We start from the raw sequence: 12,968 nt of genomic DNA on the forward strand, positions 1-12,968 counted from the left end.
TAATTTAGGAAGTGCCATCCCGATTACACCAAAGGTGAATGAAACTCTGAGGTCCTAAAATGCCTTCCCATTATTGTGGGGAAAGGCACTAGGGTGTAAGACAGGAAAATTAACGGGATTAATTGCATTCCGGCTGAAGGAAGTTGCTGAGGAGCCTCTGGCGACACCACCTGACCATGAGAAGGAGCACGTCCCAGCTGCTGCTGCCTGACTTGGGAAGCGCGACCAAGCTCCAGGCCCTTTACTGGTCGCAAACTTTTTTATACCAGAAGCCCTGGGTGAGCCCCCCTACATGGGCCTGAAATGGTCATTTACTTTCTTGATTAGATGATATAAAAAAGTAATTTCCTTTGATATCAATTGTGTTTCCACAGGGGAAATGACACTGTAATCACTGGGCTGCTTTAGGCACACCATTTTTTAAGATGTTTGCTATCTCCTCCATTTGGTCTGCTTAATTTGCAAGTCTGAAATATGTCTTCAAGATTATGTTTGTTCAATTTTTAAGCCATCCTTTTATTTTTATTTTTATTTTTTTGAGACAGGGTCTCGCTCTGTCACCCAGGCTGGAGTGCAGTGGTGTGATCATAGCTCACTGCAGCCTCCAACTCCTGGGCTCAAGCAATCCTCCTGCCTCAGCCTCCCAAGCAGCTGGGACTACAGGTGCTCACCACCAAGCCCAGCTAATTTTTTTATTTTTTATTTGTCGAGACAGGGTCTCACCATCTTGCCCAGGCTGGTCTTGAACTCCCAGGCTCAAGTGATTCTCCTACCTCAGCCTCCCAAAGTGCTAGGATTACAGTTGTGAGCCACCATGCCCAGCTTTAACCCATTGTTTTAAAGTGATTTAGAAAATCAGTTACATTTTTAATGGTATTTGAAATCTTTAAAAATTTTGATTAATCAAATATGTAAATAATGGTTAAAGTTTAGGAGAAATTAAGCCGTAATTAATTTATGAGTTAACTGAATGTTGAAGAAAAAAATTTTATTGCTTATAAAAATTACTAATTTAAATAAAGATCTCTAAGTTGAGCTTAAAGAAAATTGGGTTTTATAATTAAAACCTTGACAAGTTTAACACCAATCAAAATATAAGCAATTGTAAATATTCCATGCCATGTATAAAGGCCTCTGTAAAAGAAGGGATGTTAAGAAAGCAGCAGCTATTTTTTTTATGTTGAGAAACTGGCTAGTGATATTTTCCATATAACAAATCATTACTAACCATACACAATGAGGCCATGAGGACAAAGGGAAGGAATTCCCATTAAGTACCTTACAGAGAATAAAAACAGAATCAGTGTTTGCCAAATTAAAATGAATTGATTTGAATACCTGGATTTAAAAAAAATCACAAATGTGTTCTCTTCACAGGTCTTATGTCCTTCCTAAAACAAAATCTTTTTTTTTTGAGACCAAGTCTTGCTCTTTCACCCAGGCTGGAGTGCAGTGGCACGATCTCAGCTCACTGCAAGCTCTGCCTCCCAGGTTCACGCCAGTCTCCTGCCTCAGCCTCCCAAGTAGCTGGGACTACAGGCGCCCACTACCACGCCTGGATAATTTTTCGTATTTTTAGTAGAGACAAGGTTTTCACCGTGTTAGCCAGGATGGTCTCGATCTCCTGACCTCATGATCCGCCCGCCTCGGCCTCCCAAAGTGCTGGGATTACAGGCACGAGCCACTGCACCCGGCAAACAAAATCTATATTGAGAATGTATCCATGATTAATCTATACCTATGTCATTATAACCATTTCATCAAAGCATTTTAAAAATGTTTTAATACAATTAATATCTAAGATGTAACTGATATTATTAGAGTTTACCAATTGTTTTCTTCATAGTTCACTGTATGAAATTACCTCAGAGGCTTTTAAAAAATAACACTGTGGTGTTGGAGGTATTAGTTCTCATAGCTTTTAATATGTAGATAGGTATAGACATAGAGATGTGTGTGGGTGCACATATGCATGGATGCATGTACGTGTATATATACACTTATAAGTATCTGTCCTATGTATAACATATAAACATGTGAATGTGTGTGTATGTATCCACATCCACATCCACACATCTGTTTCCAGTGTTTGTCTACTGAAAAGACCCAGGAGCTCTGGCCCGCGGCAGAAGTGAGCACATCTGGCCCCCAGATCCTGGCTTCTCAATTCTCCGCCATTCTCCACTAAAAGGAATAGCATGCTTTGGAGGAACAGCTGACTCCAGGTCTGGAGGACGGCAAAGTACAGGATGAGCCTGGGGCATCTCCTTGTGCCATAAAGTAAGGAAAGTGCTCCAAGCATGATGGACTGTAGTCTTTTTATTACAGGGACATGGCAAAGGACAGCCAGCCAGCTCCGAGGGCCTCCTGCTGACCAAATCTGTGATAGTTTGACCAAAATAAGTCACGACAGTAAAGGATATAATCACTGATTAAAAATCTATGGGCTGGACCAGGCGCGGTGGCTCACGCCTATAATCCCAGCACTTTGGGAGACCGAGGCGGGCGGATCACGAGGTCAGGAGATCGAGACCATCCTGGCTAACACGGTGAAACCCCCTCTCTACTAAAAACTACAAAAAAATTAGCCGGGCATGGTGGCAGGCACCTGTAATCCCAGCTACTCGGGAGGCTGAGGCAGGAGAATGGCGTGAACCCGGGAGGCGGAGCTTGCAGTGAGCAGAGACCGCGCCACTGCACTCCAGCCTGGGCAACAGGGCGAGACTTGTCTCAAAAAAAAAAAAAAATTTATGGGCTGGGCGCGGTGGCTCACGCCTATAATCTCAGCACTTTGGGATGCCAAGGCGGGCAGTTGACTTGAAGTCAGGAGTTTGAGACCAGCCTGGCTAACATGGTGAAACCCCGTCTCTACTAAAAAACACAAAAATTAGCCGGGTGTGGTGGCACATCTGTAATCCCAGCGACTCGGGAGGCTGAGGCAGGAGAATCACTTGAACCTGGGAGGTGGAGGTTACAGTAAGCCGACTGCGCCACTGCACTCCAGCCTGGATGACAGAGTGAGAACTTGTCTCAAAAATAATAATTAATAATAATAATCTAGGAATTCCCACTGATATACATACATATATATATAAACAAACGAATAATTAAATGGGAGTAAAGGAAAATAGTGTCGCAGAAGATGCTAGCTAATAAATGTTGAAGGAATAACGGAATTAGAACGTCACCATTGAGCAACTGTCATTATGATTGTTTCAGGCAAGAGTCATTAATGGATGCTGGAACCAGTGGGTGAAATTGTGAGTAATAACAGGACAATTACATAGTTTCAAAGCATCTTCCTACATGAGACTTATGGGCGGGGGGGGAAATGCAGTCAATTTACAGTGGGGAAACCTTACCCACGGGATCAAAATTAACATCATGAGCAGTGTGACACACAGACGCTGTGGGCCTCCTGATGTGACGCAGCATAAAACATGCCGCCACCTCCATGGGCTCCTGCTATAATTCTCTGCTAGATCCCAGGGAGAGGCAACAGCAGACGCGCCCAAACCTGGGAGCCTTCTACAGAAGAACAGTCTCCTTCCTAAGGTGTCAATGTTGTCAAGCCAGACAGAGCAGGCTAAGGAGACACGGCAGCGGACTACAGCACAGGGGCTGGGGTTTCCTTCTGCTCATGAAGGACATGATAGGAATAACTAGGAAAACCTGACGAAGAGCTAGGACTCAGACCAGCGTGCTGTATGCATGGTAGTTTCCTGACTGTGATCATATTACACTGTGGTTCTTGTAAGGTGTTTTCAGCAAATATACACCAAAGTATTTACGGATAAAAGCACAACATACCTGCAAAAGGTTCCGAAAAAAATCCTACACAAAGACATACAGAGAGAGAAAGGGGCAGGGGGGAGAGTGCACACGCAGGGCTGTGCAAGAGACAGCAAGCATGTGCAGTGTTGGTCTTTGGCGGATATGGGTGAAGGGCGCACAGGCATCCTTTGTGCTATCCTTGCAACTTTTCGGTAACTCTGAAATTATCTCAAAACAAAAGTTAAAATAAAAGGATCTTGGAAAAAGTATTGATTGCAACTCTATTGGCTGGTTCACGGCATTTCGCCACTGATGAGGTCAGGCTTCTTGCTTACATTGGAAGGCTGTAGATGTTTTATGTGTCACTTGTAAGTTGTCACTTTTCAGCTGTAAAAATAGTTGTCGTACAGGAAGTGATACGGGGTAAACTTCCAATTCTTGCTGTCGTGTCATTCAGGAAACTGAGTCTACTCACTTCAGCTCTCTCAAGGAATAAGCACCTTCCTCAGTGGTCCAAGCGTTTGTGAAGGTATGAAATGCTACTGCTTTCTCTCCAGGACTCGGGGCACACAGCTACTGTGCCCCTAGCAATGGCAGGGCAGGTGACTTCTTCACCAAACAGCTCCCAACTTCCACCCACCCCCACCCCACCCCCAGCTTCTCTGTCTGGGCACTTGCCCAGCGTCTCCCTCTTCATTCCTGTATCTAACCCGTGCCAATTCCTGCCTCCTTCTCCTTGCAACCCTTCTCAGATCTGCTGTCAGAGCTCTCATGGGAGACCCGCATTGTTACATCAAGAATACAGTTTAAGTTTTCAGCTTTTTTCCACCGCCACCCACCCTCCAGTTTTCAGCCTACATAAAGGTTTACAAGGTACACTGACTCTAGCTCAGCATTCATGTTTTACGATGGGTAAAGAAGCTGAGAGAGGGCCGGGCGCGGTGGCTCACACTTGTAATCCCAGCACTTTGGGAGGCCGAGGCGGGCGGATCACGAGGTCAGGAGATCGAGACCACGGTGAAACTCCGTCTCTACTAAAAATACAAACAATTAGCCGGGCGTGGTGGCAGGCGCCTGTAGTCCCAGCTACTCGGAGAGGCTGAGGCAGGAGAATGGCGTGAACCCGGGAGGCGGAGCTTGCAGTGAGCCGAGATTGCGCCACTGCACTCCAGCCTGGGAGACAGAGCGAGACTCCATCTCAAAAAAAAAGAAGCTGAGAGAGAACAAAAGCTTTGGCCGTGGTCAGGGTCTGCACACAGCTGAGACTGGAACCCAGCTGTCCCAAGCCCATCTGAGCCCGGCCCTCTCTGTTAGATCACACTGCTGCAAAACCAGCCACGGGGACGGCAGTGCGTGCTTCTGACCTTCCCTTACCTCCTGAGCCCTGCAGGAAAAAGTGTTCATCTATTTTTCATCCCCACCAAAAAAAAAAAAAAGCAGCCTCTATGAAAATAGTCCCTGCAATGAACTCCTATGGGTGAAATTCAAGATGTTCAGAAAGATTGCCTGACTGGGCAGCCGTGGTTTAGGTCGCAGCCCCAGGCACTCCCTCCTCCGCCGATGAGCGTCACTGTGCACGCATTTAGAGCACACACCTCACATGAACTCGTTTCTATCGATTCTACAGCATAAGGTGCATGACATGGATGTGACCATCTGGTGTGTGAACGCACGGATCTATCTATGTGTGTGTGTGTTTATCTTTGCATCTTGGTCATAATAACACTAAGAGGGGGAAAGACTCAGAAATAAAGGGAAAAATCACAGGAAAAAAAGGTCTAAAACTGGGTGGAAAACATCAATGGAACGTTTTCTATGATGAAAAATTAAAAACTTTCAATAATGAAAGTTTTGAGTATGTAGCTATGAGTTTTAACTGTCTTTTCTGCTTTCATGAGCAAGAAATTCTAGTGAAGCAGCCAAATAAATAACAAAGCGTGCACCAAGGCCAGGGCTCCAAAACAGCAAAGGCGCTCTTTCGGTGTCTGTGCCACGTGGCTCATTGGCCGCCGTCTATAAGGCATTCAGATGGCCCCAAAAAGTCTTCCATCTGTAAAGAAGTCCAGAACATTCCAAAGGAAACATTTACCACCATTTCAAAAAGCTCCTAGGAGGAAAGAGCTTTCCTGGAAATTTTAAAACAAGTTATTTTCCAGGTGCTTTAGAAAAGCAATGTACTCTATAGGATTGTGTATTTAATTTCCCTGCAAACAGGCATAAAGAGGAACTCAGACAAGGAGGCAAGCCAATCTGATGTGTACAAATGGGTAGAATGTGGTGCTGGGGTGCCGGCATTGTCGTATCTCCCAGAAAAAAAACTGAGGCAAGAAGTAAAGCAAAGACTCATGGACTGGGCAGTGAGAGAAAAGGGGGTGGGCCCAAAAGCGCGCTGTCAGCAAGATGGGAGGAATTTTGATACAGGCGTCAGCGTTCGCCTTTTGAAAGGAAAATCACCGCGTGTGTCCCTCTGTGGAGTACAGCCCCTGGGAAAAACCCTACCTCCAACACTGCAACCTCCTGGCCATTGCGCAGCAGCCGGAACGTCAGAGGATGTTTAGAATCCAAACCCGGGATCACCTCGCAGCCACGGAGCGGAATAGACACAATATGGGTCTTCAGGTCGGTCCTGTCCTTGTGGAAAATGAGCTTGTTATCTTTCACTCGGCACCAGCGCTCCCGCCAGCGGCTGTTGGAGAGCACGTTCAGATAGCCTGCGGGGACACAAGGCCACAGGTCAGCTGCCTCGGACAAGACCAGGCGTGGTGAAGACGTCTAGAGTCGCACTGAGGGGGCCCAGGGATGGGAGTGTGGATAAAACAAATCCCTCACACGATCGATCAAGCTTTAAATGCAAATTCACATAAACTAGGAGAGCCATGCCTATAGCATCACAAGTTCTGGGGGCTTTTCATGACACCACACAGACCGTATCTGGAGGCCCCTAACTGAACATGTGTGAAGAACCAGTTACCAGACACCTAGTGTTGATGTGGGACTATGGAATTCACCTAAAGCACGTGAGAAGTTAGCAAGCTGTCAGGTTTTGGATGGCCAGGATGGGGGCACAACAGCTGCCTTCAAACTGGAAAAGGATTTCATTTATTTTGAGCAGCTGCAAATGATACAAGTAGGGTAAGAGTCACAGGCAGGCAGATTTTGGCTTAACATGAAGAAACAAAAACTATCTAAAAATGAAAACTTTCCAAGAAATAGGAGGCCCTGGGAGGCACTAAGATCCGCAGCGCTGGAAGTAGCCTGCAGATGGCAGAGTTCCCACCCGAGGCTCAGGATGCACCTGCCGCCTTTCTGCTCCTGAAACTGCAAAGCGACTGCTGAAGCTGCCCGGAGGAAATCTAAACTCTAAAGTCTGAATGTACATGAAAGTTTGTGATCCGTGTCTCTGTACGGCACAACATCTTCAGTATACCACAGATAGAGGAGTGGTAGAATGACACGAAAAATTATCCTCATTCAAAAAAAAAAAAAAAAAAACCTCCTCAAATACAGGAAATGGACACTTTTCACTTGTTACAAACATAAAATGCATTCTTCTAGAAATAACAAGGCATGAAAAAATGCATATTAGGGTGGCTGTACCTTCCAACTACACCATAATGCTAGTAAATTACTGCCCCCTTCCTTTGAGATTTAGAAAGCGAGTTAAATAGCATAGAAAATGTTGATAGTGGGAGAAAAAGAAGTACTAGATTCCTAACTGAAGTTCACCTACTCCTTCAAATTCACACATGCACACAAACACATACCCCTGCCTCAAAAATGTCACACATACCCCTGCCTCAAAAATGTTAAGAAACAAAACAAAATACATCCTTTTCCAATTCTGATTTTTCAGATTCCTTTTCCAGCCAATAGTAGTCCCAGCTACTTGGGAGGCCGGGGCAGGAAGATCACCTGAGGTTAGGAGTTCAAGATCAGCCTGGGCAACACAGTGAGACCCTATCACTTAAAAAAAAAAAAAAAAAACTAATCAATTAAAATGCCTTTCCAAAAGGGTTTTGGAGGATGTTTCTTACTGCTTTTATGTTCTCAGTCTTACACACCTTATTAGTACTTGATAAATGCTATAAAGACAAAAAAAAAAGAGAGAGAGGGGTATGTTCAGGACCCAGAATGATGCTTTATTACTTATAAATATTGGTTCAGTGGCTTACTAGGTAAGCACTTATAAAGTCTAAATTTTCATTAGCTGAATGTGACGTCACTTCTACCAACACACACTGAAGAGAAATGCACACTGCTTCTTCTGGAACTAAAACTTTCATCTGGGGTGTGGGCTGCTGTCCTTAGGGAGTGACAGAGAAAGGACGAGCCAGGCTGAGGCTCCAAGGCCTGTGCCGTGGCCGCCCTCTTGTGTTCAGAGAGCAAACTACACTCGATCCAAGCTCCTTGTACTTCAGACACTTAGGAGGGCTGCAGGGAGGCGAAGAGGCTCTAGAATCAAAGAAAGAGTCTCAGAGGCTTTACTTCTTGAAGGAGGACGTTAACTGACAGATAATGTGAAGTATCTTGTCCAAGAACCACACAGCAAAGCCAGACCTGAACTCCTGTTGGGAGTTAAAGACGGCAGATAAAGAGCTGTTAATATGAATACAACTGGTGCCTTATATCACTATTTTTCTTCTGTAAAATGCTATTTGTAAATGATGTAGTTCCAATACATTTATTCTTTTCTTTTCTTTTTTTTTTTTTGAGACGGAGTCTCGCTCTGTCGCCCAGGCTGGCAGGCTGCAGTACAGTGGCGTGATCTCAGCTCACTGCAAGCTCTGCCTCCCGGGTTCATACCATTCTCCTGCCCCAGCCTCCAAGTAGCTGGGACTGACTACAGGCACCTGCCACCACTCCTGGCTAATTTTTTGTATTTTTGGTAGCGACGGGGTTTCACCGTGTTAGCCAGGATGGCCTCGATCTCCTGACCTTGTGATCCGCCCACCTCAGCCTCCCAAAGTGCTGGGATTACAGGCCAATACATTTAGTCTTTAAAAAGAAAAAAGAAACCTCTACTTAAAAAGAGAGTCAACTATCATATCTGAGCATCCGAGTAACAGCGCTGGGAACCACGTGCTCGCCATGGCTCTGACACCATCTAGAGCAACCACGCAGGCTGAAAGCCACCATTTTTACAGTTTTAGACCTTCATGCAAGGACAGCCAACTGTGTCAATCCTAAGTATGTTTTGAGCATGAGCTGACAAACGCAATGGTGTATATAAAAGGAAAAGGAAGGCAAGGACTCCCCTCAAATAACTTCACATACTGAGGTGCATTAAGATAACATGCCCAAAAATGGTTTCTGAACAGGAGCAGTAAGCTACAGGGCAAGGAAAACAGCCCGTGCTCTGGAGTGGTCAGGGACCAGGCACCCCTTCACAGGGCCCGGAGAAGGAGCGGAAGAAACCGAGAATTGAAATGGTAGTGACCTCAATGACAGAGACCGTACAGTTCGGCGGGGCAGCAATTCCCAACCACAGAGGACCCAGTCCTGATTCCCAACCACGGAGGACCCAGTCCCGATTCCCAACCACAGAAGACCCAGTCCCCAAGAGGGCATGGACTCTGCAGTGGGGCGGCAATTCCCAACCACAGGGGGTCCAGTCCTGATCCCCAGCCACAGAGGGCCTGACCCCGATCCCCAACCACAGGGGACCTGGTCCCGAAGAGGGGCATGGACTCTCATGGTGTCTTCTTCCCTGACAGAATCTGGCCCAAAGCCACCAGATACTATGAATTTCTTGACACTTCAGCCATAAAAGGGATGATTATATTGGACAGATCCACATGTTATTTAGAACATGATTTTATATGAAATTATAATACCCCCAATTTTCCCCAGAAAAAAATCCCCTGGGATAACAGACCTGTTCACATCAGTAGGTGGCCCCACAGTCACCTGTCTGTTTTCAGCGACTGCCCCTACCCCGTCCAGCCCCCTGCCCCCATTTCTCAAAATGGGGAGACCCAAAGTTCCTACTTTCTGGGTAGGGAACATGAAGAGGCCACGCAGGAAATGGCAGACAACCTCATCTAAGCAGTCTAGAGTCAGGGGGTCCTCTGGACTCCCCAGTATTCTCCCAATCTGACACCTCTAGCCTGGCTGATGAAATCAGTGCTGACCCGGACCCCAAGTCATCTCCAGGAACAGTTACGCTGGAACGACATCCACCACCAGGTGGTGCCAGAGTGCAGCCAGGACAAGGCCAACTTGGCTCCTGCAGAAAGAACTGCAGGCTGGAGCTTCAAGGCTCACCCAGGGCGTCTCACGATTTAACTACTCAACAAGGCAGGTCCAGATAGAACTGGTTTTATTTTTGAATCTCACTCATCATATTATGGTAAGGTGTTACTAAATTTTAAAAATTTGTGAGTCTAGTTTAATGTTTTCAGCTGATTTCTGCTCCAAATTCAAAAGAAACAGTGCAATTTCTGGCAACGACAGTGGCAAGAGTGCATGAGGAGATTTCACTAGAAATATAAAACTAACTTTACAGCCCGAAGATTAAACAAAACATACAGATGGAGGGGAACAGATATAAACCCTCCCGGTCAGCTGTTCCGGATATGGGGCGTCGCGGGTCTCCGTGCCAGGTGGCTCTCGAATTCCGGCAGCTGCAGGAGAACAGGCAGGCAAAGCCTTTTAGAAGCGTGGCCAAGTTTCCATTTATTTATTCTCTTTAGGAAGGGAAATGATAGTGCCTGCCCACCCCAGAGGCTACTGTGCTTTGGTTACATGTGGCCAAAACGTTCAACACTTTTGAGAGACCTTTTATCCCAATGTAACTATTCATTATATCTTAGCAAGTATTTGTTTCTGATCAGGTAGGAGGAGAGGGGCCTGCAAGAGGGGCACCAAGCAGCAGCTTTTGGAGAAACCAAATGTCAGGAAACTGCTGGCAGCTGATCACGGGCCTGCTAAAGCCAAACGCCTCCTTCCTGCTCTTCACAGTGTGTCCTCGACGAGGCCAGGGGCAGAGCAGCTGGTACACCAACAGCCTGTCATGGTGGCTCTTGGACTAAGAATGCCTTCCTGCCCTTTCATCAGACTGCATCTGATTTCTTTTTTTTGAGGTGGGGCCTTGCTATGTTGCTGAGGCTGGTCTCAAACTCCTGGCATCAAGCGATCCTCTCGCCTCGGCCTCCCGAGTCGCGGGGATTCCAGCTGCATGCTACAGTGCCTGGCTTCGTCCGGTTTTCGTGGAAGTGGATTATGATGCCAACTGAAATGTATCTTACTTTCCTGAATGTCTACTAAAAAATCCTGCCATTGAAAGAGCTTCATAAAGTCACAGAACATTTCAGCTGGAAAGGACCCTGGGAATGGCTACCCAGGATCCAGGAAGCCTCCGACTTGCACCCTGGGGCCTTTCCTTTCTCTCAGCCTGCCCGTTTCTCATGGTTTACTCGTCTGAAGTTGCATTTACTGTGCCTTGAATAGGTCTGGTATGCTTAGGTGATGTTTTTAAAACACATGTCGCATGAATACATGGATAATCACAGTGACCATGTACTGAGCATAAATGATGGGCGAGGCACTGAGCTCAGTGTTTCATGTATTTTATCCTCAGTTTTTATGAAAACCAAGGAATTGAAGTATTGAGCCATTTCATAGATGAAGGAGCCTGACATTCCCAGAGGTGAAGCAATTTGCTTAAAGGAATGCATGCATTCAGTAAGTATTTACTGAGCTGGTTATCGTCTGCCAGGCTCTGCACGGTGCTGTGGACACAGGCAGTGCGCCAATGAGCCCCTGTTCTTACGCCAGTCATGTAGAAGGCAGAAAAGTGAAGTGGGGACAGCAGTGTTAAGAGGCCCTGAACTGGCAACAAAGGAGGCACTTTTGGTTTTTCTCAACGCAGAATGTGATATGATTAACGTTTCAAAACTTCCATCTGGTGGCCTGGGCGAGGGACACAGAGTAGAACGAGGTGAGCCAGTCAAAAGGTGCCACAGTCCCAGCCACAGGCAGAAATAGGGATGGGGAAGACAGAAAAAGGTGGAAATGCATTTCCTGGTAACTACAGCTTAATTCTTAAAGTGACACTAATTCCAGGACTTGTAAGCACAGGAGAAGGGCAAATAAGAGATAAATTTTGGTCACGGGTCTTTGCGCATGTCTCAGATCATATTATCTACGCGGCTGTGCGCTGAGCTGACCTGCCCAATGCTAAACGCGTCAGTCAACGTCACTCAATAGGCGTTGCAGGGCTAGGCGGGCGGGCCCGGCCAGCCAGGCTGCAATCCTCGCCACATTAATATGAAAGACAATTGAGAGACTTTGGCCCAAACCCCCCTAAACCTTTCCAGCCAGCAAGCACCTGCAGAGAGCCTTCCCTCCCCTGCCCCCACAAGCAAGGCCCTCACAGCAGCTCTGTCCTGCATTTAGGGGCACCGCTGACCCAGCTGCACTGTGTGGAAGGGCTGGCATTTGAACGCCGCTTTCAGTGGCTCCTGGGAGCTCTGTCCTGTGGGCTCAGCAGCACTGCACTTCCGGCCAGTCCAGCTCGGCCCTTGATCTCCCTGGAGCAGAGAGCAGCAGCTGCGGAGACTCAACTTGGCAGGCTCAGTCTCTCGGGCCTTTGTCCAGCTCCTTTTTTCTGCCTGAAACTTTGCAGCTGTACTAAAATAACTGAAAATGGTCACTGTTGCCCCTTTATTTTTCTAAAAGCTCCTCCCCTCTCCCCTTTCCCCTGCAAAGAACTAGATGACAGCTTTAAAATCTTGTGGACAGAGGATGTTCTGTTAATATTGAGGCAAAAGTTGTCCACTAAGCAGTTTGATAGGAATCCATGTGTCTAATTAGATGCTGTGGATTCAGTATTCCTGCTCCCTGAGTGACCAACTGTGCTTCCAAGAAAGTGCCCAAGAAGAGGGTTTACCGCAGTGTCTAGTCACCAGCACAAACGCAGCTATTTATCAAGAGCCACGGGAGTGTTCCGATCTTTGGGGGGAAGGGATAAGGGGAAGGCCTGTGGGTCAGGGAACCAGCAGAGTTGGGTCAGAGGCTGTCTGCTCTCAGCTCACTGTGTGGCTCCAAGCAAACCACACAAGCTCTCTGAGCTTCATCGCTCTCCTTTGTAAATGGAGGGGTTTGGGCCAAAGTCTCTCAATTGCCTTTCATATTAATGTTTAATTGTTTTTCAAGGAAGAATTTCTATTTCCTCCGCTGACCTAGAGCATTAA

General features: G+C 46.6%; 1 protein-coding gene across 2 annotated transcripts in view; it reads right to left on the reverse strand.

The window, feature by feature from the left end:
- AFAP1 (actin filament associated protein 1) overlaps window positions 1-12,968 on the reverse strand; it is a 177,243-nt gene that overhangs the window by 32,281 nt on the left and 131,994 nt on the right. For both annotated transcript variants that reach the window (XM_030801160.1, XM_030801159.1), the window contains exon 10: window positions 6,274-6,485. In XM_030801160.1, the coding sequence (XP_030657020.1) occupies window positions 6,274-6,485 (212 nt within the window). The remainder of the gene's footprint in view (window positions 1-6,273; window positions 6,486-12,968) is intronic.

This window comes from Nomascus leucogenys, chromosome 20, assembly GCF_006542625.1.
Source record: "Nomascus leucogenys isolate Asia chromosome 20, Asia_NLE_v1, whole genome shotgun sequence".
Lineage (NCBI taxonomy): Eukaryota > Metazoa > Chordata > Mammalia > Primates > Hylobatidae > Nomascus > Nomascus leucogenys.